The sequence below is a fragment of the Grampus griseus genome (assembly GCF_964374135.1).
Source record: "Grampus griseus genome assembly, chromosome: 7".
In the NCBI taxonomy this organism is placed as follows: domain Eukaryota; kingdom Metazoa; phylum Chordata; class Mammalia; order Artiodactyla; family Delphinidae; genus Grampus; species Grampus griseus.
This window is the reverse complement of record NC_139001.1, coordinates 61509436-61537251: the sequence shown is the minus strand read 5'-3', so window position 1 is coordinate 61537251 and position 27816 is coordinate 61509436. Positions and strand designations below refer to the sequence as shown.

The following is a 27816-nucleotide window of genomic DNA, read 5'->3' as shown; positions in this document are numbered from 1 at the left end:
TCACAGTGATATTTTTTGATCCACCACCTAGAATAATGAAAATAAAAACAAAAATAAACAAATGGGACCTCATGAAACTTAAAAGCTTTTGCACAGCAAGGGAAACCATAAACAAAATGAAAAGACAACCCTCAGAATGGGAGAAAATATTTGCAAATGAAACAACAGACAAAGAATTAATCTCCAAAATATACAAGCAGCTCATGCAGCTCAATACCAAAAAAACAAACAACCCAATCAAAAAATGGGTGGAAGATCTAAATAGACATTTCTCCAAAGAAGGCATACATATGGCCAAAAAACACATGAAAAGATGCTGAACATCACTAATTACTAGAGAAATGCAAATCAAAACTACAATGAGGTATCACCTGACACCAGTCAGAATGGCCATCATCAAAAAATCTACAAGTAGTAAATGCTAGAGAAGGTGTGGAGAAAAGGGAACCCTCTTACACTGTTGGTGGGAATGTAAATTGATACAGCCACTATGGAGAACAGTATGGAGGTTCCTTAAAAAACTAAAAACAGAACTACCATATGATCCAGCAATCCCACTACTGGGCACATACCCTGAGAAAACCATAATTCAAAAAGACACATGCACCCCAAAGTTCATTGCAGCACTATTTACAATAGCCAGGACACGGAAGCAACCTAAATGTCCATCAGCAGAGGAATGGATAAAGAAGATGTGGTATTAAAAAAAAAAAAAAGAAGAAGAAGATGTGGTATATATGCACAATGGAATATTACTCAGCCAAGAAAAGGATCAAAATAATGCCATTTGCAGTGACATGGATGGACCTAGAGATTGTCATACAGAGTGAAGTAAGTCAGAGAAAGACAAATATCATATAATATCACTTATATGTGGAATCTAGAAAAATGGTACAGATGAACTTATTTGCAAAGCAGAAATAGAGTCACAGATGTAGAAAACAAACTTATGGTTACCAAGGGGGGAAAGGTGGGGGTGGGATGAATTGGGAGATTGGGATTGACATATATACACTAGTATATATGAAATAGGTAACTAATGAGAACCTACTGTGTAGCACAGGGAACTCTACTCAGTGCTCTGTGGTAACCTAGATGGGAAGAGAATCTAAGAAAGAGTGGATATATGTATATGTATAGCAGATTCACTTTGCTTTAAGCAGAAACTAACACAACATTGTAAAGCAACTATACTCCAATATCATTTAATTTTTTAAAAAATGAGAAAAAAATTTTTAAAAATCAGTTATCTGAGATTAGAGCTTAAAAAAAGATTAGTTATAATCTATGCAAAGGAACTAGCACAGTTCTAGACATAATAAATGCCCAATTAAAGATGATGGCAAGTTGTTGTTCATGGTGATAGAAGTAGTAGTAATAATAGTAGCGATATTAGTATTTAAAAGGTTCCTGTAAAGCTATCCTGATATCAAGACCCCTCTGGTTTAGCTCTAGAGCTGTGGACTAAAATAAACATTGAGGATTCCAACACTTTAGAACAATACTTACTCTCAGCTTTAAACTGAGAGCCAAATTTTATTTTCCTGTGTTCCTGGCTCTTATCTCAGGGATAAATCTGAGATTGACTTTGGGCCCAAGACTCACCCTTGTCAATATGGCCAGGTTTCACTGGCAACACCGTCAAATGATAACTTTCAGAGCTTCCTTGATTTTTAGAGCCTTCTTAGAGTTTAAAATATTAATTGGTCACTTTATTTTCAAAACCTTTTTGAAGCCAGAAACCTTATCACCAGCTGAAAGGAGCTTTAACGAAACATCTGTTTTGAATTACATTTTTCCTTGTGGATTTGCTTATGGCTATACATAAATATTTATCTGGACTGTTTGAATAAACCTTAAATCATCAGTGATCCTTATGCAAAGGACTCTTTTAGAAGGACCGTGGATGTCCAGAATGTCAGAAATTAGAGTTTTCTTTATAGGAGCAGATTCCAAGGGCCAGAGGCCTTTTAAAATATTTGGAGGTGTTTGGTGGTTTTCAACATCTTTTGTTTTCCTATTTCTGTATATCTGTTAATGCTGTTCCTTCTAAATAGAAATCCCTTGCCAATTCTTTCTTTACCTGTTGATATTTAACCATCCTTCAAGGTCTCACCCATGTGGCACCTCCTGCAGGGCCTTGAAGCAGACTAGTGCCAAAAGAAGAGCAGCCCAGGTGGCAGAATAGAGTGGGCCCTGGCCCCGAGGCAGGATGTACGTGGTGGGGGGCATTCTGGGGAGGATGAGACGTCCGGTGGGATAACGACTGAGGATGGGGTGGAAGTGGTGTGATGCAGGGAGAACTACTATAGGGAATAAGGTAGATGGGAGCCAGGATTTGGGAAGCCTTAAAAGCTGCATGAATGTTTTGGACTTTATTCTGTAAGCCAAGAGACGCACACCCACAGTCACTGGGTAGAATATGGTCTGCAGACATTTAATTTGGCCTGAACAATAGTTTTGAAATTCTCAATTAGTTTCCAACATATAAAAATAGAAATATTTCATATAACAATTCAGATTTCTGATGGCTCCTGAAAAGTTGGTGTATCTAGCAGCGGTCTCTTAGAACTGAAGAGAGGCTGTTTTCCATTGATACCAACCCACTGGCCTGCTTAATTCATGGCCTGACCCCATCAGCATCTGAGTCTGATTCCTGCCCTATGTGTACTGGGGCTCCATGCAGGTAAAGAAAACAGTTTAGGCTGCAGACTCTGGAGCCAAATTTCTTCTCTTCTAGGCCCAGGTCTGTGTCCAACTAGCTAAATGACATTGGGAAAGTTAAGCATATTTCTAACACTGGTATATACCTTATACGGTGGTTGTGAGAATAAGCCATAGTAAAATTTTAGAGAACTGTCTAGCATGTAGTAAGTACACAAAAAATATTAGCTGTTATTACTATATTCTACACAACATAGTAAACTCCAGGGCTTAAACTACCTGTCACATATTTCTGTATGACTCACCAAATCTAGAATCTAGAATCTTTGGCCGTTATAGGCATAAAATAAAAGTAATTAATGAACGGATGAAGGAATATGTGCTCTTGCATTTTTATTTCAGTTGGGTCCAAAACTAAATTTTATTACTTTGACCTCAAGAAATGCTTCCTATTTATCTTGGGTTTGACTTGAACACAATAATTAATTTTTGATAAGGTGGGAAGCTGGCTTTCTCAAAACTCCAACAGTGTTAACAAAATAAGTGAAGGGGGGGATGCCATTAATACCGTGTAGTTTTTCTGTAATGGATCTGCTTTCCCAAGTCAAAAATAAGCCTGCCCCAAGTTTGGGAAGATGTTTAATTATGTATTTTCTTTAAAAGCTCAGTTATTGGCAGGTAGCTGTCTATGGTTAACTCCTTAACTTAAAGTTCAGTTGCCGGGAATCGGCACATAGTGAACTTAAGCAGAAATGATGTTAGGATGCATGTTTGACTTGGGTTCTCTGGCGACCTCCACGCCTACATGAGGTCCCTACTTCAAGGCACTGATTTGGTGTCTGGTGCCTCAAAGATGGAGCATGTCCAGAAAAGATTTGGACAGTCTGTCAGAACGGGTTTCCAGTATGTCCAACACGTCTCATACATAGCTGAGGTTTCTATACCACTCCACCAAGGTCTTTAACGTGATCACCTGTGGACAGACTTTTGTGCTTATGCTAATCTGTCCCTAAACACGTTTGCTATCAGCAAATGATGATGACATCAGCAAATGATGGCTTGAGCTCTACGAAGTTGACCTGCAGGGTTGGATTCACTTTCTCTCTGGAAAACTTGCACATTTACGGAGAACTTGGGTCCAGCAACATTTACTTTTATTTGGAGAAACATCATCTAAAACTGAATGATATAGTCTAAAAAACTGCTTTCTAACTTTATACTGTAAATGTCAAGCAGTTCTCTTATTTATAAAAAGTCAATTTTTAGTATGCTAATGCCTCTGCTTTTTCTAAAGTAATCTCAACCTCTCTTTAGCTCTCTCCCTTTCCTTCTGTCTTTACTTGTTTCTCTCTCTCTTTCTTCATCTCTCTCCTTATAGAATTAATACCTCTATCTCTAAAGTTCTGCTTTCCAATCTAAAGGACAATTTCCAGTAATGACAAAATTGGACAAATTCTTCTGACCATTTTGCCATCCCTTGTTCCCTTCCTACATTACTCTTTTTGTGAGTGTAGGAAATTCTAGAAATTCAGCACATCTCTGGTATCTACTGTGCTTGTATCTTCATCAAGACCTTTGCTCTATTTAAGCTCAGAATGAATTTTTGACAAAAATACCTTTTCATTTTGAGGCTATTTTGAGAGGAAAGAAACTTGAGAAAAGAAAACTTGCTCAAGTTGAAAATATTGCAGGAAACAATATTTGCGTAAAAAATGAATTCTGTACGAAAGCACTTCATTATGAACACTTAAAGAAACTGAGACTATAATCCTTCAGGTTGAAAGAAGATTAACTTTGCACATGTCCATAGCCTCTTTAACTTTATTTCATTTTCTTCTCTGGGTTAGAAGGAAAAAATATTAGTGTTTCAGTTCCAAGTGTATTTTGTGAACTAAACAGCAGTTTGCTCCTACCTGTAGGACACAAATATGCCAGCATATTTCCCATTAGCTCCGGTCGCTTTAAATTCAGAAGGAACCTGAATGAGTGTTTGCCACAGAAGCTGTTGACAGTGGTAATGCCACACTCTCTGTGTGCATCTTAGTAACTTCTCAGACTTGTCTCCTTGATGAGTAGACATAACAGGAGGAGAGTTGAGTTTTTTCTTTTCATCTGAATGGTGTAGGTCAGGGAGACAGAGAGGAATAGAGAGCTCTGGTGAAACAGAGCTCTAGCAACTGCTGTGATTGGGAAATTAGATAATAAACAGTCCCTGATACCAAGATTCTAATGGCCTAAGATCAACATGGTCTGGAGACACAGGCAGGAGTGGCCTTCCGCGCTCTGGCCCAGACCCTCCCTGGAGAGCTCTTTGTGTCAACAAGAACAGCCAGCGCTCCTGGCTGGCTCCCAGCACTCAGAATGGGGCTATCATTTTTGTTTGCTTTGCAAATATCTTAATGGGAAGTGGTTCAACACCACCTATGGGTTAATCTGAGGGGTTCTGCTTGGCAGCTGTCAGCTCTGAGAACCACATGGCCGTTCTCCGGTGGAGGGAGTCGGGCTGACTGTTAACTCCCCAGTGCCAGGTTGAGGCATCTTCTTATTGGATTTACTGACTGGCAGGAAGCACCTTGTTGTCTTTTATTTTTAGTTTGTTCCTCCTGGGAGGGTAAGGGTGTTATTCTCAGATTCAGTTGTGCTTTTCCCTCTAGGGCAGGATGGTTGTTTGAATTAGTTTCACTAGCATGCACCATATTTCTTTCACCCAAGCTCATTCGCATAGAATCTGAAATGTGATAATAAAAGTGGTGGTGTGGTGGTGATAGAGGTTCTGGTATTGTTGCAGGAAGAAGGATCTAGTATGTTAGCCTGGGGGGGCGGGCTCCACAGCACTGTCTTCACCTGGGATCTCCATAGATGAATAGATACTTAATTTCTTAAGAATCCTTGCTCTACTGTTCCCTTAGTTTTCTCTTCTCTGCCTGAATTTGGCTTTCACTTGTCTTGACCCATGGGAATGCCTCCCTGGGTGACTTGGCCAACTCATGTCTTTCTCGAACTGTGTCAGCTGACATTGGCACAAATGAGCACTTTATTTATTCTTTCCTCCTTGGATTTTAGGCAGGGTTGGATACTTTACACAGTGCAGGTTAGGGAAGTTTGACAGACTTGTAGGCAGACTTGTAGGCAGTTTCGAAATGCCCCATTTGTAAAAATGCATAAAGTTCAGATGACTATAGATCCTGGAACAAATGTCCAGCTACCCTCAGTAACAGTGCAGCCTTGCTTCTAAGACCTTTTCCTTTCCTGAAGGTTTCCACACCTATTTGTAGGGTTGCCTGGTGGTTGAGAGCAGGGGCCCCGGACTCCACTAGACCTGCTACGACTGAGGGTAAGATCTTGATGAACTTACTTATTTTCTCAGAGCCTCTGTTTCCTCGTCTTTAAATGGATGATAAAAATGCCATAATGACTACCTCCCCAGGTCATGAAAGTTAAATGAGAGAACACATACAAAGCACACGGCATTTCATCTGACACACAAAAAGCACTCATGAATAGTAGTAATAGGGAGAGTTACTATTGTTCTTTCGGAGGCGTTCACCGTTCTTTACGTAATCTCTAGTATTACACATTCCTTTCCAAAGTCCTCATTTTGAAGTCTGTTAATCCCAACCCTTTAAAATTAAGCAAGTGCCAAACTGAGGACAATTTCAGTATCAAAATAAATAATGATAATAATAGAATATTGAATGCAGTAAGAATTCATGAATCCACATTGATGGAAGGAGGAAATGAAGGAAAGAAGAAAGGAAGGAAGGGAGAGAGAGAGGAAGGAAGGGAAGTGGGGGAGGAAGGAAGAAAAAAACAGAGTAAGCTTTTCCTTGCAGTAAGATGTGAAATAATAAATGTAAAAGGAAGGATGAAGGCATAAAATCACCATTTGGCAGCTACCAAAATAATCATTGTTTCAGGCAGGAATCTTCAATGGATGCTAAAATTGGTAGTGAAAGCTTAAGGAGTAACAAGCTATTTGCATAGTCTTAGAGTAAATTTCCATAAGATGCTTATTAATTGCAAAAGGTCAGTGGAAGAAATCTGGCAGACACCACCTTAACCAAGTGATGAAAGTTAGCATCCCCAGTAATCAGACAAATTGACAGCATGTGCCTCCTGATAGGACGCACTGAGAAGAGCACAACATCACTTCTGTGGATTTCCTGCCAAATATGCATAACCTGATTTAATTATGAGGAAACAGCAGATAAACCAAACAAAGGGACCTCTTCCAAACTGACTGACCTGTGGGCTTCAAAGTCAGATGCAAAGGGTGACTGAGGACCTGTTCCAGATGAAAGGAGATTAAAGGAACACGACAACTGAAGGCAATGTATGATCCAGAATTTTCTTTTTCTGTAGAAGACATCATTGAGACAATAGGCAAAATGTGAATATAATCTATACGTTGGATAATAGCATTATAGTAACATTAATTTCCTGACTTTGATCATTGCACTATCGTCATATAGGCGAATGCCCTTGCTTTTAAGAAACACACACTGAAGTATTTAGGGATAAAGGAGTATCAGGTGCAACTGACTCTCAAATGGTTCAGAAAAAATTTTATGTATTTGTATGTGTGTATGGTTATCAGTATACATGTACCAAAAGAAAGACAGAGGGCTTCCCTGGTGGCGCAGTGGTTGAGAGTCCGCCTGCCGATACAGGGGACACAGGTTCATGCCCTGGTCCGGGAAGATCCCACGTGCCGCGGAGCAGCTGGGCCCGTGAGCCATGGCCGCTGAGCCTGTGCGTCCGGAGCCTGTGCTCCGCAACGGGAGAGGCCACAACAGTGAGAGGCCCGCGTACTGCAAAACGAAAAAACACACAAAAAAACAAGAAAGACAGAGAGAGACACAGAGAGAGGATAAAGCAAATGTATACATTGCTAATATTTGGAGAACCTGCTGAGGAAGATACAGAATTCCTTATACTATTCTTGCATCTTTTCTATAAAAATGAAATTAGGTCAAAATAAAATGTTAAAATGAAAAAAGTAAGACAGTGCTACTTCCCTTCTTTAGACAGCGCAGTCCATCAGCCATTTTCTCTTTAAAAACTGATCCCTCCCCATCCACACCTCCATGTCTGTCCACATCAGCATGGCACTGCTCAGGATCTGTCCTCGAGCTTCTCCCCTGTGACCTCGCTGACTGGTCAGCACCTGCTGCACACAATCTTGTTCAGTTTTTTTCACTTTATTTTTTCAAAACTCCCTAAAGTGTTCCTCCTCTACCCTCACGCCCCCGCCCTCATCTGTCTTTGGGTCTCATCACTTAGTGCCAGGCTCATCCTGCACTTCATTTCAGGGCTTCTTGCTTCTCTTTCCCCGAAATGAACACTGCTTTCAGAATTAAAGGGGGAAAACTGGATTAAATATTATCTTTGGGGCCTGCACTGGCGACAAGAGCATCATCCAAGAAACGTGGATGTTAGACCCATCTCTTCCTCTCACTCACCTGGGCAAGTCCTATCACCCCTCTGGGCCTCAGTTTCCCCGCTTACAACATGAAAAATATATATAGTAACATATATGTAGTTTCCTTTGCCTCCACAAATCTATGCCTGGCCTAATCTACTCTTTAAAGTGCTAAAACTGTAACTCAACCTACAAGTTACCTTGTGACCCCGCCCAAAGGAGAGGCAAAGGTTACAGAATGGAAGCCACTCCAGATACCTGTCATTGTCATTCTCTACCCTGTCGAGCCTGAAGTGTCCAAGTTCAGAGATTTGTCTTTCAGAAGTGCAATAAGTATAGCACTTTGCTGAGTGTGCATTTTATTTCTAAATTCTGACCATGTATACCTCTCGATTTAATCCTCTTAAAATCCTGTTCTTATATTTTCATTTTATTCTGTCAGAAAGGACAAATTAGTCTTTTTGCCCCAGTTTGGCAAGAGTCTTTTTGTGGTTTTTTTTTAAAGAAGATGTTGGGGGTAGCAGTTTATTAATTAATTAATTTATTTTTGCTGTGTTGGGTCTTCGTTTCTGTGCGAGGACTTTCTCTAGTTGTGACAAGCGGGGGCCACCCTTCATCACGGTGTGCGGGCCCCCCACTATCGCGGCCTCTCTTGTTGCGGAGCACAGGCTCTAGACACGCAGGCTCAGTAGTTGTGGCCCACGGGCCCAGCCGCTCCGCGGCATGTGGGATCCCCCCAGACCAGGGCTCGAGCTCGTGTCCCCTGCACTAGCAGGCAGACTCTCAACCACTGCGCCACCAGGGAAGCCCTGGCAAGAGTTTTTATTCATATTTTGCCAATGCAGAAGCTGAGGTGCTGATTTGCCCAAGTTAGAGTTGCCATTTTTGGCAAATGAAGATTCAGGATACCCACAGAAATTTGAACTTTATATAAACAACAAATTTCTTTTTAGCATAAGTATGTCCCATGAAGTACTTGAAAATTTTTATGCTAAAAAAACTATTCACCTTGTACCTGGAATTCACATTTAACTGAGTGTCCTGTATTTTATATGGCAACACTAGCCCAACTGCTTGGGAACTAATATATCATGAATATGTATGTATATATCATGAATATATATATATATATATCATAAAGTGTGTTGCTAAACTTTTACCAAGTGTTTACATCAGTCCTCTGACCTCTATGTGCCATAACATATAAAGTTTTTTACCTGTTAGGCGCTTTCAGTTGAAAACGTATTCAAAGACATCAATTCCCATTTATTTACTAAGGTCTTTACTCACATATCATCTACTGTACCCACTTCATCTAAAATGGCAGAGCCTGCCACCAGCACTTCCTATACCCCTTCCCTGCTTTAATTTTCTTCTTTGGCCCTTACTTCTATTGAACATGCTAACATATTTACTTATTTTTTCATTTATTATCTACACCTTCCCTGCTAGAATGTAGGTTCTTATGAGCATAGGCATCTTAGATTTCCTGTTCACTGCTGTATCCTCCAAAACAGTAGGAGACAGATTAAAGGGGCTCAATAAATATTTGTGGAATGAATGAGTGATGTCTGGGAGGCTGTCGAGGACCCTATATTGCACAATGTAATATCCGTTCTTATAATCATAGAGAATCTCAAGAAGGCTTGCCACCAAATTGGAGCCTTGAGTGTGGCACAGATGTGTATAATCTTAACATTAGTCCATAGACATAAGGTAAGTAAAAGGTCAGCAGGTCAGGGGCTAAGGATTACCTCCAGACCTATTCTGGATTTAATTTGATCTGCCTCCTGGTAGGTTTTCTAGAGTTAAATGTTTGTCACCCCAGGTGTCATTTATTAAGATCCTAAATATGATTGAGTGAATATCTGGAAGAGTCCGGTAACAAAATGGCACTGGAGGCTGAGAGCACACGCTCTGTGTCCACAGGATCTGGATTTGTATCTGCGTATCTGGGTACCTCAAACGGCCCAAGCTTCAGCTGTGAAATGGAGACCCTGGTAGGATCTGCATTTCTAGTGTGGATGCGAGGATTGAATGGTCAGCTCTTCTGGCTGTGCTGTGGCCCTCAGCCCATGGCCATGCAGTCCTTTGGGTCACGTGCTCTTCCTTACTACTGCATCTTAATTGCATCCCCAGCCCTGAGGCCGGGTTTTCTCTTGGCTCCCTTGGTTGCTGGCAAAGAATTGAAGTAAGCTTTGTGGGTTACTTTAAGTTTAGGTTACTTGAAGGGCTCTCCATTGAGTGTCCTTTTTTTCCAATAAGGCAAACATTCTCAGCAGAATTAAGAAAAGCCTTTGGCTCTTACCTTAGACTTTACACAGTGACAGCTGCCTGCAATAAAATAGCAAAGGAGAAAAAAAAAAAGAAATGAGAATACAAGAAGTGGCAAATTAAGGCTGTATGGGCTCATGGTTGGGGAAAAACAATGAGGCAAACAAATATGATCAAATTTAAAGGGCTCAGTGGGATTTGGGAAATTAGCATAAGTACATAAACTAATAGTGCTAACTTACAGCAATGGCATTATGAAACATTTATCAGCCTTTTTGAGCCCTTTTGATGAATTTCTCCTTGAGCCATGTTCTAAAACTTAGAATAATTGTGTCCAAGAGCAAAGAAATATCCATAACTTTCAGTATAACTTGCATTCAACTCATTCAGTAATGACACTGACTTGGGGTGAGATACAGAAACAGATACATGCTGTTTCTGCATTCAAAAGAGAAAAGTTACCAAGTAGCCAAACCCAGTGAGAAAAAAATAATACAAAACCTGTCGTCATTCCTCTTTGTTTTCCTTTTTTCCTACTGCGATGGTGATCTTATTTTGCATGATTATTGCTTTCATTTCTCCTATACTCTTTGTATTTCCTTCATACCATATATTAAAGCCCAGGAATAATGTTTTCCCTCTTTAGAAATAAAGAAATGCCAATTAAAATAATCATGAGTTACCACTTTTTTTTTTTTGGCTAAAGAGGTAAGCAAAGATTAAAAAGACTGATAATACCCAGTGTTAGTGATATGGCAAATGGGTCCTTTCATAGTTTTATGGTCATGAGTGTTCATTTTTGTTGCTTTTTAAGGGAGAATTTGATGATACAATTCAAAAGCTTTAAAACAGAAAATTTGTTCACCCTTTAACCTAATAGTCTTAAATTTAGATTTATCCTAGTCAAATTTGGCTGGGTACTCATAACTATATGCGCATATCTTTAATGACCCATTATTTATAATATCATAAAACTGGAAACAACTTAAAAATCCAAAAAAAGAGATTACTTAAATCATTTATGATAATCAACCAATGTAATATTGTACAACCATAAATATGACGTATGTGCACACTTACGTATGTTGTATTCCACACAAATGTATGGGAAGATGCTCATAATACAAAAGTTAAGTTAAAACAAATATATCATGAGCCATTATTTTTTAAATGTATATCATATACATAGAAAAGCATCTGAAAACATATACAGAAAGATATTATATCTGGGTGTAGAGATTCTCCCAGAACTTTATTTTCTTCTCCTTGAATATTTGTATTTTATACAGTACAACAGTGAATATATATTATTTTTTAATCAGAAAAAAACTTTAATCAGACAGAGGAAAAAAAAGGGAAACATTTTACCACCAGTTCTTTTAGTCATTTACTTTGGGGAGAAAGTCAGATATTGCTACACTTTCATTGATTAGGGATTGGTGAATATTCAGACCTCTTGGGAGTTTAGAGCATTTTCATCAAATAAAAAATAGAGAAGAAAAGATAACACCGATGAGCACAGGAATAAGAAGAACTGTGATATCTCAGAAGCCAAGTGAATTATGGTACTTGCTCTTTGCTTTCCCTCCCTTGATCAAAATTTGATGAAGCTTGCCTTTGGTAGATGATTTGCATTTTTAATTGGTCAAGATATGGTACCAGATGAGTCAGTTACAGAACCAAGTTTTCAGTATGGTTATGCTCAGTAGACTGTGGGAACACACCAAGGAGCCTCCAACTCTGCCCTGAGTGGAAGAGGTGACCAGGATGGGGATGGGACAGGAAAGGCTCTTCAGAGCAGCCGACCCCCTGAGCTAAAGGGTACGGATGCAGTGGCCAGGTGGGCAAGAGAGGAGATGACATTGCAGGTAAAAGCACAGAAGTATGAATACAACCCTGGGGAGATTTAGTGTGTGCTTGGCAAATACTTAGGTGGTGGTGGTGAATGGAAAACAACAAAGCATTCTAGAAATCCTAACTTTTCAGTTTTTGTAATAAAAGATGCATTAACTTATACACTTTGGGTGCCTTCGAACTTAACACAATAATCTGTGTTCTTAAAACATTATCTTCCAATCTCCTGTGCCTTCAAAGCTATTTAAATAAATATAAGCAGTAAGAAGAATATGCAATGACACCTAGCTGATATAAATCAGGAAAGAGTTGATACATAGTGACAGCGTGGGTAGATTCAGGTCTGGGTGTTGTTCCACGGTTATACCCTCAACCCTTAAAATATTCAGATTCCATATAAGAGCTAAGTAAGTATGCTTGAGTTGCCAATTCAACCTATGGCCAGTTCATATAGAAACCTTGTTAGCACTCAGGTTAGCACAGGATCTTTTACACAGGTCAGTGTCCTCTTCTCTGATGTCATCCCTTAAATGTCTTAATTTACCTTCAGAACTTGAACTTATTGAAACCATTTCTAAAGGTGTTTATGTTTTCTATTATCTCTCATGGTAATAACTTCCAGAAGGGAAGTTGTATGACTTATTTGTCTGAAACCTGCCTCCCTCAAGATTCATGGGCCTCCTACTGTGTTAAAATATCTTGGTCTGAGCATACCTCTTGCAGGGTAGATTGGCTGCTGATTCTTGGGAAAAAGAAATGACCTCTTTGTATTAAAAGCTCCATGTACAGAAGATTTTTTTCAGAGCTGTTGAAGAGGCAGGAACAAATTTGCTTGGTTATGCTGATTAGCCTTTCTCCCAGGGCTACCAAGTAAGACATGAGTTTACAATGAGAACTACTCCCAAATCTGGACACAGTGGGAAGCTAAGAAAAATCAATCCACAGTGAATAAGCTGCAACCTATCCTGTTTTGAAATTAGATTATGCTTGCAAGTGAATGACTAATGGCTTTCATTTGTGGATGACTAATGGATTTCTCAGTTTGTCTAGAAGCCATTCTACATTATAATTGATAAAAGATAACACACAATCTTGCAAATTTTATCAAAGTTAATAAAAACTGTGCAAAGAAATTTAAATGAAGTTTAGAAAATGGAGAGTCAAAGGGTAGCGTGTCTCTATTCCTGTCCAAGAAAAAAGTTACTGATTCTAACCCTAAACTTGAAAAAGGCCAGTTACAAGACCAGCCTGGTTGGTCAGATCCTGGAAGAGCACCCTGCTTCCTTTGTTTACATTCTTATGTGTAATTTGGTCTCCAGAGTGTATCAGCCAACTAGTGAGGGGGAAAGTATAGTCCAGATTATCGTATTCACTGTAAAATCACACACTGGCATTCTACTTTTCAAATACGACTCTTCTGAGTTTGGTTAATACAACTCAGCTCTCAAAAACATCATTACCCCTCAGCAAACTGGCAGACTGACTTTCGGAGGCTGCAAAGCTGAGACCCAGTTTTGGAACAAGGTGACTTCACCTAGTGCTGCCAGCCCAGCATGACTAAGCCAGCTGGCCCCATGGATCTTTGCTGCACAAGAGAGATGCTCGGGCATTCTTGGCAGCCGTGTGCCAGCCTTGCCCCTGCTTCTCATCCGGTCGCACTGGGATTGGGGGTTAAGAAAAGGGAATCAAATGTGACTTTCGTCTCGGGGGCTTTTCAGGCAGAGGCCCAGCAGAAGGGTTTTCAGTGGTGACGGAGAGTTTTCGTCTCCCCAAGAACCCACAATTCAGTGACTGCAGTAAAGCAGCAGAGTGGCCAAGCCCTGGAGGCAATCTGCTTAAGACTTTAGTCATGACTTCTGAGAGGCTACAGGAGCCCTAGAAATATGCAGTGAATCGTTTCTAGAGAGACAACTACCTCCTATTCACCACCCTTTGATAACCAAATGTATTGCTTCTGTCATTTAGCATCAGATTCCTTACAGAGGCTGAGAACAGTGTTATTTCAAAAAATTTCTCCTGCAGGTTCAAAATAATAATATCATGCTTCAAAATGAATAATTCCTTAATATCATCTAATACCAATCAGAATTTCCCAATTGTTCTAAGAATTGTCCTTTACACCTGTTTGTCCAAGCCAAGATCTAATCGAGACCATTACATCAACTTGTTATTTCCCTAAATCTCTATTAATATACAATACTCCCTTTTTTCATGGCACTGACTTGTTAAGAGAATGAGCCAATTATTCCATAAAATAACTCACCTTCTACATTTGTCTGCTTGATTCTTTGCAGTCCTAGCTTTCCCCCTCTATACCTTGTGTTTGGGGTAAACTATAAGTTAGATCTAAAGCTTTGATTAGATTAAAGTTAAATGTTTTGACTAAAAGAAAAAATATAAATATCCTGGGTGATGTCAGATATTTCATATTGCCTCACATCACAAGACAATATTGTCTGGGCATTACTGGTGCTAAGATTTGCACTGGATTGAGACGGTAACCTGATTTCTCCCATGTGCAGTTCCCTTGCTCCCCTTGTGACCTGAAGAAGGAATCTGTACGGTGGTACTTTGGCACCATATGAATGTCCTGTTCACCATCAATCATTTGTCTAAGGTTTTATCAGTAACTGATAATTCATATCTGAATCAATAATTTCCCTTGGAGTCTCCTTTTCTATGTAGGCAGGTTTTATGCTGCACTATTTACTAGTTATGACATGAAACAAGTCATTGGCTTCTTGAGTCTTAATTTCCTCACCTGTAAAACGGGTATAAAAATAGACCCAATCCACATGGTTGTTGGAAGTATTAGATGAGATAACCATGTATCCATGCTTTGCCCATGGCCTGGTGGCATGTGTGCAGGCAGTAAGCATTGGATATTTTCTCATTGTGCTTTTCTTTATTTTGGTGGTGACAGCTTGCAAAAGCATTATCCATTTGTTGCCAGGCTCAAGTCCCTGAGGCAAATGACAACATATCTGATAAATTTGCTGCAAAGGAGTTGAGGCAGTTAGACTTTTGAAGAGAATTGACTTAACCCTTTTTTGAAAGGCAAATTGGAACTTGTTTCAAATAAGGGCTGCTCAGATGAGTGTTTTCTAAGGCATGTTATAAGAACCAGGGCCTCTGACATGCTCCAGGGAAGGGTTCCATTGTTAGGATAATGTCTGGGGGATGCTGCCTGTTCTCTCCCACTCTTAAGGTTTCACTGTGCATATTATTAAGTTAAAGGTTCTGGAAATCATCTTAGGAAAGAAACCTGCCTAACTTTGTTTAGTCAAGTATTTTCTCATTTATTTGCCTTTGAACACTACGCATCCTGCCTCCGCCCTTTAAAACCATGTAACACATGTAAAAATTATATTGAGATGCCTTAGATTCTCCCAAAGGCTTGAATAAGAAGGTAGTCAAACTCATGAGCCGACTGCCAGTGTATTGTTGGAGGGTATCTGCACTGACCTTTGGACCTGAAAAGCCATGCAAGCAAGAGGAGTTCTTAAGAGGTTTCATTTTCTTGTAGGTACAGGAAAGGCAGAAATTGGAGACCCCATGGTAATTCAACAGCTAAACTCTCTTCCTTAGATTTTCTCCAAAGCCTACCAGGACTCCTAGAAGAACTGAATCCACCTGTTCTATAGGTGTCCCACTGCCACTGAGACCTGCCTAAGCTGGCAGGAATGAGTTCCTTGGGCCAATGCACAGAGACCCAAGGGCATTGGAGAGGGGGGTGTCATTGTTCAGAGGAAGAGCAGAGGATTTGGAGTCAAACTAACAGGGGTCAGTGTCTTAGCTCTGCCAGGTATGTGCCATGATCCCTGGGCAGATCCCTTGCCCTCTCTGAAATACAGTTTATTCAGCTATATAATAGGGACAGTTAAAGCATTTAGCTCAGATGGTTGTGAAATTCTTATTAGATATATAAAAGCATTTTTTAAAATATGAAGGGCTATATAAATGCTACTTAATTTAATTTTAATGTAAAGGGTATTCTTCATGGCACATATTTTGGGGGTCCACTAGCCCTTTCATTCATTCAAGTTGTCAAATATTTATTGAGCACTTACAGTGTACCAGGCACAGGGTTAGGTGCTAATATAGAGTACAGAATAAAGCAGACCTATTCCCCGCCTTCTTGGAACTTACATTTCATAGTGGGAGACATATGATAAAAAATCATACACACACAAATAAATATATATTTATATTCATCATAGTCTCCTCTCCCCAGGTACTGATGTGATATTTTTTAAATGGGTATATTGTTTATAATCTATATAGATGCATTTTGAAGGTAATACCAATGAACCATTCACAGAAATTCAAAAAATGAAATTGTCAGTTTAAATAAAGAATAAGATTTTAAATGTGGAACTAGAAGAGCCCTTAGGAATAACTTATTTCAATCCCTTCATTTTATAGATGAGGAAAACTAGAACCCAGAATACTACAGAAATTTACCCAATTGTGTGTGTGTATGTGTGTGTGTGAGTGTGTGTGTGTGTGTGTGCGTGCGCGCATGCATGCATGTGTGTGTATCAGAGAGACCAGAGAGGAAGATCAGGGATCTTGAGGCAGGAGTTAGAATCCAGACTTCCCTTCCCCTAGTCAGTGCTTTCCACATTCCTGGGTTCCATATGAGAGGAGTTGTAAGAGTCTGTTTATATAACAGTGAGTTATAATCATCACACTTTTTTTTTTTTTTTTTTGCGGTACGCGGGCCTCTCACTGTTGTGGCCTCTCCCGTTGTGGAGCACAGCCTTCGGATGCACAGCCTCAGCGGCCATGGCTCATGGGCCCAGCCACTCTGCGGCATGTGGGAACTTCCCAGATCGGGGCACGAACCCGCGCCCCCTGCATCGCACGCGGACTCTCAACCACTGTGCCACCAGGGAAGCCCCCATCACACTTTTATACAGTGTGTTCCAATTTCTGGAAATTGGGGCACAGCACAGTTGATTTTTCCAAACTTTGCTCCATGAAACATTACTAGATGTTAATAGGTTATCACTTTTTAAATTTCTCGGTCACAGTAGTTTAGGAAACTGAATTCTCCCCCCATACACCCTACTTTAGAAACCCATAAATTCATATTGTGATTGTGAAAGATCATTCTGCAGTAAGGAAACCTCTTAAACTATGTATAGTTCAGCATTTCCCAAACTTATTTGACTACAGGATCTATTTTGAATTATTTAACAACGTGATTAATGTGCTGGGTGGGAAGTAGAGCCTTCGCATCAACTTGGTTGGCTACTTGGTAAAGTCTGTGAACGCCAATAGTAAACTAGATTGGATCACACAACTTTAAAAGGGGCAGTTTCTTGGGTCTTAGCATCTCAGGCTGACTGTGGGTGTATGAGCAGCACCTGGTAGAATGCATTTCCTTAAGTTGACCATATCCTTCTAACCAAGGACTGGAATGGAAAACAATGGAATCTTAATTAAAGAGTATTTTCTGATCCATTTTTGGAGGAAAGCAACCCTCTTTAAGTTTTTTTTTTTAATTATCATTTTCAGGCCTTCTAAAAATTATTATTATCATTTTTAGGCATTCACAAGCCCAGAGTTCTTCAAAAGGGTGTGATGTCTTCGCGGGACATTCAAATAAGGTAGAAGGACATCTTGATTCTGAAGTAACTGTGTATCCTTATTACAGACTCATCCAAGTCCATGGTCGTGGTGCCTGTCTATGGCGGCTTGGTCAGGCCATCCAAACATGAACTGTTAGTGATAGTTCGAAGACTTTGAGACAAAAGCCCAGCTTGCTAAAGAATTTTGGTTCAGCAGAGAGACAGGGAGGTACAGTGAAGAGAGAATCAAAAGCCTGGGAATTTGCTGCTGAGAATAAATGCTAGCTGCTCCCTGAGGTGATTTGTCTGTGCACTCCACTCTCTACAGATGTTAGAGCCTCTTTTTGAGTAAGGACCTGAGATTCTTTGGTAGCACTTTGATATCCTGCTCGAATTCAATATGTGAAATGGAGGCGTCTCTCTGTGACTTGGAGCCCACAGCAGGCTTTGAAGTCTGATCCAATTTTTACTGCCTACTATTTGATGTTGAAAGGATGAAATGAAGAAAATGTACAGTTTTTGCCAGTAACTCTGCTGAGCATATGTAAGATTAAAAAACAAAATCCTTTGGATGATATACTTAGAAATGTTAAGTAGATTAATACCTTCCTATAGGTTTTCTTTTTTCTTTCTTAGGGATAAAAATTAGTATAGGAGAAAATCAGCACATAGCTGTTTTCTATATGGACTATAATTAATTTAAGAGGGAGCTAGGTTGGCTTGTTCAGAGGAAGAAATAAATGGATGAAGCAAAAGGTGTTGAGACTTTGCAGGTAATTGCCCCAAGGAGAGGACCTCTACTCCATTCTGCTGCAAGACACGTGCAACTAACCACATGATCCCAATATACTTAGATTTTTCCCTAGTACCATTGAGGTTAAGGGTCCCTTAGTTAAATGGAAGCCAAGTTCTAAGGCTGCCTCATCAGAGGATAAAAATAATGTTTCTTTTACTGGGTCTTTCTGAAGCACTCAGTTTCTGGGACTGAGTCTGTGTCTTCTCAGACATGCCATGCTGCTCCACATCGCCCAGGACTGAGACCCTCGAGGGGAGCCCCTGCAAAATCTGGTAAGAAGAACATTTTGCATTGCAAGCTGTTTCTACCATTTGCATGCTTTTGTACTTTTTAATGAGTTGTTTAGGCAGGACTGTGTAGAAGGCAGATAGTAATATAATATAACCTAAGTAATAACCTAAGTAATAACCTAAGTAAGTAATATAACCTAATGTTAGCAGAAAGTTCAGGTTTGGGAAGCCATAAAGACTGGAAACAAAACTTGCATTAAAAGTAGCAGTTTATCACCCACCTGTGCCACTGAAGTTTACTTATTTGAAGGAAGAAAATGAATATCAAAGGCCATACTTTTCCCTTTACTTGTAAGAACCTCAAATTAGGAAACTGCTTTAAAACTTTATTTTCTAGTGCTCGCTTAGGCAGCACATATACTAAAATTGGAACAGTACAGAGAAGATTAGCGTGGCCCCTGCGCAAGGATGACACGCAAATTTGTGAAGCATTCCATATGTTTAAAAAAACTTTATTTTCTTAAAAGAAAGATAAATAATTGACCAGCTTTCAGTGGAGCAGACAGTTCAGGGTCAAAATCTAGGGCTTGGTAAAGACTATGGATTTAGAGAGAAGTTCTGCCCTTTTGGCAACACGGCTGTTCTTCCAGCAAGAATGTAGACATCTTGCCACACTTTTATGGAAAATAGAATTTTTGGCCCCTTTTCTAAATTATTCGCTACAGAATATGGTAAAAAGTCAGTTTGGGGCCATATGTATGGCTATAATCAATACTTCTGGAAGATAAAATAGAAGCATGATCATAAGAAATATTTATGAACCAGGAAATACTAAGCACAAGGTGGATTCATTCCAAAGGAAAAAATTTTTTCAACTTAAAATACTAATATTACACTTACTGTCGACCTCATTTATTTTTCTGAAATATGCAGTAGTTTCTTAGGTTTCTCAAATTTTCTTCTTAGTCTGTTTTTCAGTGGCAAAGTAGTACAATATGAAGTGGGAAATGCGTAATAAATGTGTTAGGACCTTCAGTTCATACAAAGCAAACTCTTCAAGAGAGATGAGAGAGGATTAATGTATTACAGCAGAACTTTTTAAATGAATATGCCAAAAATGATAAAACTGTCCAATGGACTAATTTCCCCACAGCCAGATAGTGTTTAGGAATAAGGCCACATGAGGTACGAGTAGGAGTAGTGCAAAAAAGAAAATCAAGGAAAAAGATCGTGGGTGGAACAGAATCCATTATGCATGAATTTGGATGGCATTTTTCTCTATCCAGACAGACAATTTCTACCTTTTAATTGGGATATTTAGACCATTTACATCTAATGAGATTGTGGATATATTTTGGTTTATATCTATCATCTTGCTATTTGTTTTCCATGTGTCTCATCCGGTCTTTGTTCTCTTTTAGCATTCTACTTTAAAATACAAGTAAAAAGAAAATTTTAAAGCATGGTTGAGTAGCCAAAGGCACAGATTCTGGAGTCAGACCTGCCTGGATTCAAATCTCTGCTTTCTTGTGTAGTGTTAATAAAGCTATGTAACAACTCCTTACCTCAATAACTACACATGTAAAATAGGGAAATGGTAGTTCCTAGCCAAAGGGTTGTACTGAGGATTAAATAAGCTAGTAGGAGTAAAGGGCACAGCATGGTGTCTGATTCAGAGAAAGGGTACATTATTGTGTCAGATGCTGCAGTGGTATTTACTGCTATTGATACTATATAAATGCAAATTAAGTATAAAAAATGGGTAGAGAAATAAAGTTCTTACTGTAAGGCATTAAGTTTTGGTGGTGTAGTTTAGGAGGAGTAAAAATATATTGCATTTTTAATTAACTACTAAAGAGACTTGTTGGATTATAATCATCTTTCCCTCTCTTTAGAAAAGTATCCCCAGAAGTCAAACTTTTTAATAAGTTTCACATCTGATTTGCTGTAAATGGTTCATATGCACTTTCCTGTCACAGTTGCTCCTTCCTTCCAATCTAGATGGTTTTCTGTTGGGTCTGCCACCACTACCATGACTTCTCCTTAAACTCTTGTAAACAGTATCCTAAGTGGTCTTCCTGCTTCCATTCTTTTCCTCCTTCAACTTCCCTCATGCATAGATACCTGAGGAGCTTTTCTAAAGCATACCCTGATCATAACATTCTCTTCCACTATAATCATCAGTGGCTCCCCATTGTTCCAGCATCATCTCTAAACTTCTTGGCATGACATACAAGGCTGTCTCTGTTCTGGTCCTAATCTTCCTTTCTAGCTCTATTGTCTGCTGATCTCTCTCCCTTATTCTGTGCTTCAGAATATCCAAACTACTCTCTATCCTCCACGCATGCCCAGTGTGTTCTTTCTCTCCTTTGTGATTTTGTTCATGCTGCTCCCTGTGCCCCACCTGTCCTCCTTTACTGTTCATTCTGAGTCCTCTCCGTTCTTCAGAGTCCACAATGGCTTCCTCTGAGCCCTTTGACTTTCCTTTAGTACTTACTGCATTCTGCCTTGTATTACAGTTTTTTTGTTTTGTTTTGTTTGTTTGTTTGCGGTACGTGGGCCTCTCATTGTTGTGGCCTCTCCCGTTGCGGAGCACAGGCTCCGGACACGCAGGCTCAGCGGCCATGGCTCACGGGCCCAGCCGCTCCGTGGCATGTGGGATCTTCCCGGACCAGGGCACGAACCCGCGTCCCCTGCATCAGCAGGCAGCCTCTCAACCACTGCGCCACCAGGGAAGCCCTACAGTTATTTTTATGCATCTACTAAATTTTAAACTCTCTGGGGTCCTATCTTTTCATTTCTGAATTCTCTCCTCGCAACCTAGCCAAGGTTCCCAAATTGAATTCTTGAGCATCCAAAGCTGTGATGAAATATAGTGGAAGCAAGAATGAAATGAAACTCTTGAGTAAATGAGTCAGAGAAAGTTTTAAACCGTATTTTTAATAATCCTGGAACAAAATAAAAGATCTTATAGGCACCCCCAAATAGGTAGAGCATACCGGTGGAACAAGTTAAAAAGATCCAAGTCGTTTCATTTTGTTGCTGTTGTTGTTCTGAGCAGGGGGAGAGGGAAGGAAGGCTTGGGCAGGAAAAAGCATTTATAAATCAGATTCCTCCTGACCTTAGAAGGCAACAAAGATGGATTGAACAACAAAAGTTTTCCAGTTTTGTTTATGTTTTCAAGGTGATAAGCTGCAAAACTAAGAGTATATTTATTCTGCAAGAGACATTTTAGCCAGTTGTACCTTTATATTTAATTCTTTGCCTTAAATGACCCGTTATTTCAATCCATGTTTCTGTGAAAGCCTGAGAATATTATGACCTTTTCAGTTTTAAGAAAACACCAACATCCAACGATTTTGCCTTCTATCTGGCCGTGAGTGCTAACTTCACTGTTTCATAAAGGGGTCTGGGGGATATGGGGGTTGGGGGAGGCAGGGAGTAAATCTAAAGTTGCTTAATCAGGCCATCTCTGCTTAGAGCAGGCAGGCGAAAGAGTGCAGATGTGGGGCTTGGACAAAAGCTGTCTTCTGCCCCTCAGAGAATCTCAGGAAGGTCCTTAACTGATCCATTTGAGATCGACTCATTCCTCACACGAGAGAGGAAAGCACAGTATATCCAGGAAGTTCATAGTACAAATCACTTTGCCACTGATCCAAGCAGAAATTATTTAATTGTACTCACAGGCATATATACAGACCTGATCTGGCTTTACTATGTAAAAATTTTCTCTTTTTTAAAATTTATTTATTTATTTTATTTATTTATTTTTGGTTGCGTTGGGTCTTCCTTGCTGCGCGCGGGCTTTCTCTAGTCGCGGCGAGCGGGGGCTACTCTTTGTTGCGGTGCGTGGGCTTCTCATTGCGGTGGCTTCTCTTGTAGAGGACAGGCTTCTAGGCTTGCAGGCTTCAGTAGTAGTGATTCGCAGGCACTAGAGCACAGGCTCAGTAGTTGTGGTGCACGGGCTTAGCTGCTCCGCGGCATGTGGGATCTTCCCGGACCAGGGCTTGAACCCTTGTTCCCTGCATTGGCAGGCAGATTCTTAACCACTGCGCCACCAGGGAAGCCCAAAAATTTATTCTTTAACCATCTGTTCTTCTATTTATTTATTCAGCAAACATTTATTAACACTTACTAAGTGCCAGCAACTTTCCTGGGCCAGTGCCTCTCAAAACAGTTTTAAAAGACCCGTTTTGGGTTGGGTGTTTTAATTTCCAATGTGCACAGTCTGATACTTTTGTGAAATATAGTAAAAATGAATTACTAGGTAAATAATCACACATGTAGGTGTGGTGTCCGTATCAAATTGATCTAAACTTTTCAAAATTTCTTGCTCTAACTTAAATTACTCTAAATTTCTTTAGTGATCTATTGATAGTTGGGACCAGTAGCAAGAGTCAGCCTGCAGACCACACTTCAGTAGCACTGTTCCGGGCATGTGTGATACATCAAGGAACGACACAGTCAAAAAGTCCTGTCCTCATGATGCTACATTTTAGCAGAGGGACAATAAACAATAAGCATAATCCGTGAGTCAGTTGTATGGGATGTTAGAAAGGCAAAGTATTATAGGGGAGAAAATACAGCAAGAGAGATTGGGCGTGGCCAAAGTGTGGAGGACGGTTTACTTTTAATAGGGTGGTCAGGGTGGGCTGCACTGAGAAGACTTGAAGGTGGTGAGCTAATTAGCCATGTGGATATCTAAGAGAAGAGCATTACAGGCAAAGGAAACAGCCGAGGCAGATGCCCTGAGGAGAGAGCGTGCGTGGAAAATGTGAAGAGTAGAAGGGAGCCCCGGTGATTGGAGCTGAGAGCAAGGAAGAGTATCATAGGGGGTGAGAAGCCAGCTGATGCAGGTCCAAACAGACACCCTGGGGATCTGATTAAAATGAAGGTTCTGATTCAGCAGGTCTGGGTGGCTCCTGAGATTCCTCAGTGCTAAGGAGCTTCCAGGTGTTGCTGACATTGTCCACATTTTGAGTAGCAAGGGTATAAACTCAGTGAATTGGGAGCGACTGGGTTGAGGATAGACTACAGACACTATCGATGTATGAGATATTCTATGTAAGTTACAATTTCCAGGCAGCTGAAACTTTCTAAAACCTACAACTCGTTTTCATATTAAGTGTACTGGACAGTTCTCCTTATCCTCAGTGTCTCGGGACATGATTATTAACAACAGTTGTCACACTGGCTGTAACGCAGAGATCCTTGGAGACCATTGTGAAATGGGACCACCTACCCGTGCATTAAATGACCCTCAGCCATTATGATTTTTACTTAATATGCCTAATTATTTTAACTTTCTTCTCTCTCAACACTAAGCTGGTGTTTCCTGCTATTGTTAATGTGCTCATTTTTTGTAACATACTTTCCTTCCACCTTCTCTCTTTTTCTCCTTGGTTGTGGCCTAAAAAAAAACAGGTTTTAAGCATTTTTTTTTTCTGCATTTTATCAATTAAAAAAAGGGATCTGAGTGGGAGATGTGAGGAGATCCCAATGAATGAAAGAAAGATGCCACAGATGTAGTAAGTATTGACTTTGGGCACATGCTAGGTGCTTTACCTGTATTTTCTTAGTGTGACATACACAAGTTTAGTTTAAGTTTGTGACCTGCTTGTTCAAGGACCGTCATTGCCTGCCCCTGGGTTTCCTGTGATACCTCACCTACATGAGGTAGTCCTGCCCTTGGTTATCTTCCTGTCTACAGGTAGTATAAATTATTTGTATTTTTTTTGAAGGTCAAAAAGTCATTGCATTTGCTAAGAGTAACTTTAACTACATGGCTTTTTAAAGATGGCGCCTAGTACATTTTTAGGGAGCTGGGGAGCAGGTGGTATTGTACCAGCCTCCCAAGGGGGTCACAGTGGCAGCATGCAGTGTCAGGGTGTGGTGGAGCCCCCTGCCCCTGCCAGAGCGTCTAATTTGGGACTTTAGTGATCTGGTTTCAGATCTTTCTTCAGATTTGCTGAGCAAATCACACACCCTTTCTTTTACCCACTTACTTCTCTAATGCCATCTACTTTGTTATTTGCCTATACCTTCCTCACTGCTCATCACTAAATTTTGTTGATCTTGGCAGAAGTTCAGCTATCAGAAAGCAAACTTGGGCTGTATTTTATCCTTGGAACTCTTAATCCTTAGGGTGGCCAAACATCTCAGTTTTCCCAGGACCGAAGGTTTTCCAAGATGTGGATTTTCGGAACTGTTCCAGGCAAACTGGGACAAGTTGGTCATCCTATAATAATAACTGGAAGTTGAACTTGATTGGGCCGAGAACTAATTTTTTTAACTAGATCACTGTATCAGGCAAGACTGAGCCTTGGATCTGTGCTACAGAATCACCTCGCACTGCTGCCTGTGTTTGGAAGGGGATACAAGCAGCTTGCCAAACCACAGCCACTGTGATCATAAAGGGCTCAGATGTCGCCCATTTGACAGGGAGAGCGTGTTCCTACAACAGAGACTCAAAGGCAACATAATCCCTGTCAGGAAAGCACATGGAAGCCAGACCCTATGGAGGCAAGGCTACTGGGCCTCCCTGTCCCGCGCCCAATGCCATGGCAGGAAGCCACACACAAGGCTTAGAGGCCACTCTTGTGCCCTCACATATGGGTCATCTCTGGTGTTTCGAATCCCTGCTCTTTTTGGCTCCCATACGGCTGATCCCTCTTTTCTTCTTGCCTGGGTGCCACGGAATTCACCATCAACCCTCATCATGAAGCCTCGGTCTCAGGACTTTTCTCAGTGAGATGGTAAAAGAATTACAGGCCTAGAATTCTTACCTTTAGTGCGGGGGGTAGAAAAATACACCTCTTTGTTAAAGGATCATTTTTAGGCCGGTGATTCTCAACCTTCAGTAAATGTCAGTATCACCCAGAGCACTTGTGAAAACACAAGTTGCCGACCCATTCCATAGTTTCCGATTTTGTGTGGGGTATGGGAGAGGGGGGATTTGTATTTTTATCATGTTTCCAGGTGATGTGGTGCTGCTCGTTGGGGAACTGCCCTTTGAGAACCACATCCCCTATCTCTATGATACTATATTGAATCAGAAAAAGTGAACTTTATATATATGGCTTTCTATTCTTTCACTTAACAGACACTTATTAAGCACCTACTGTATGCCAAACACAGCCCTGGCAGTGAAGTAAGACACTTAAGAGACAAATGCAATTCTAATGGCTGGGTCTTTGCAGCTGTTATTTTCCAAAGCAAGTTTGGTAACATATGTGTCCACATTTATCTCAAGTGGTCTCATTAAATTCTCAGGAAGTTGTCAAGAACAAAGTTTCATTTACTTGTAACTTTGCTTTAGAGGAGGAAGAGGGGAGTGTTCCAGACTTTTAAAAGTGTCTCAATTTCTAAAATTATTAGAAATTACTGCCTTTAAAAGATATTTCTATTTTATAAACTCTACTGCCTCTGCTAGCCTCCCGCAAGGCAAAAGTGCTCAAAACACTACCAGATCTGAATATTTGCTTGTACCTCTAATATGTATGTCGTTGCCATAGTGTTTGTGTCCTGGCTTTTTGCAAAAGAATTTAGGCAAGGCCAACATAAGGAATGCACGGTTTGAGGCTTGAAGGCATGAGGGCAGAGGAATGGAAGGAGAAAGAGGAGAGACTATAGTTCTCCTGATCCCAAATTTAATTTCTAACCTATAGCCCCATTTATATTAATCACACACCTTCCCTATTCTGTTTAAAAGACTTTCCTCATTTTACTAGATCTTGTCCGTGTCTTGCTTAATTTTGTAATTTTGGAGAATGCAGAGTGCTCGGGTCGTCAATTGCAGTCATGGCCGTTTATGCCAGCTGAGGCTTCTGTGCAAAATTGTGGCTTTCTACAGGAACCGTATACGGTACCTCCCAAGAGGCAAAGATTCCTTTTGGCAAAGCATTTTCCCTGAAATTTGGGGGTGTGGAGGATAAGGAAGAAGGGATGCAGTCCACATAGGTCAGCACTGCATCCACCCCTCAGCCAGCTGAGTCAGTGAGATTTGGACTCCACTGGAGGAGTTGAGGCTGGAGGGGAAAGTGGCTGCCACTGTGAGGGCTGGTAGGTAGAAGCCATGAGGTCATTTGTCAGCCACAATTCTTAAGGTCACATACCTCAGGGACAGCCTTGTGACAGCCTTTTCTCATTCTTGCAGCTCATTAAAGCCTGTTACAAAGTTGGATAGTTTGGGGACATTATTTCTGCTTAGATTGTTACTGCAAACATTTCTGAGGAGGGTTCAGCAGAAACTTTTAAGGTGCTTTCCTGAGTGCATTAGGTCAGGATGCCCTCTTTGCTGATGCCAAGTTAGGTTCTGGCATTGACCCAGGATGTCAGGAGCGTAGCTGCCAAACAACGCAGGGCAGGGGTGGGGGCATGTGTGAGTCAAGTTAGGGTGATTGGCTTTCAGAATTGGACGTTGATGGCATGGCTGTAAAACGTGCTGAGAGGAATTTTATTTTTACATTCTTTTCTTACTCGATGTATTTGAAACAGCACAAATTCACTGTTAACCTTGGCTGCCTCATTTCTTTCATTTTAAAGGATTCTTTTCAACTTTAAAATGAAACATAGTTGTGTAGTAGGCATGGAGTGATTTTTCTTTTTTACTTTTATTTGTTTTCCAAGATTGGGAGTAATAAATTTTTTGAGTTTTTTTTTTAAATTAATACTGTTCTTTAATAGTTTTGGGTTTTTAGAAAAACTGAGCGCAAAGTATTGAGTTCCCATACACTCCCTTACCTCTCCCTCTCCCCCCAGTTTCCCCTATTATTAATATCTTGCATTAGTGTGGCTTGTTTGTTCACAATGATGAGCCAATATTGATCTATTATTATTAACAAGGTCCATAATTCACATTAAGCTTCACTCTTTGTGTCGTACAGTCTGTGAGTTTTGGCAAATATGTAATGACATGTATCCATCATTGCAGTGTCAAACAGAATAGTTTTATTTGCCTAACAATCCCCTGTGCTCCACCTGTTCATCGCTTCCTCTTTT

At 40.3% G+C, this 27816-nt stretch overlaps 1 protein-coding gene across 1 annotated transcript in view; it reads left to right on the top strand.

The window, feature by feature from the left end:
* Positions 1–27816, top strand: part of MYO3B (myosin IIIB) — a gene marked incomplete at both ends in the record, with an annotated part of 382969 nt that overhangs the window by 284115 nt on the left and 71038 nt on the right. Inside the window, 2 exons of the mRNA XM_082658151.1 lie at positions 17769–17829; positions 18795–18858. Of these exons, the coding sequence (XP_082514277.1) occupies positions 17769–17829; positions 18795–18858 (125 nt within the window). The remainder of the gene's footprint in view (positions 1–17768; positions 17830–18794; positions 18859–27816) is intronic.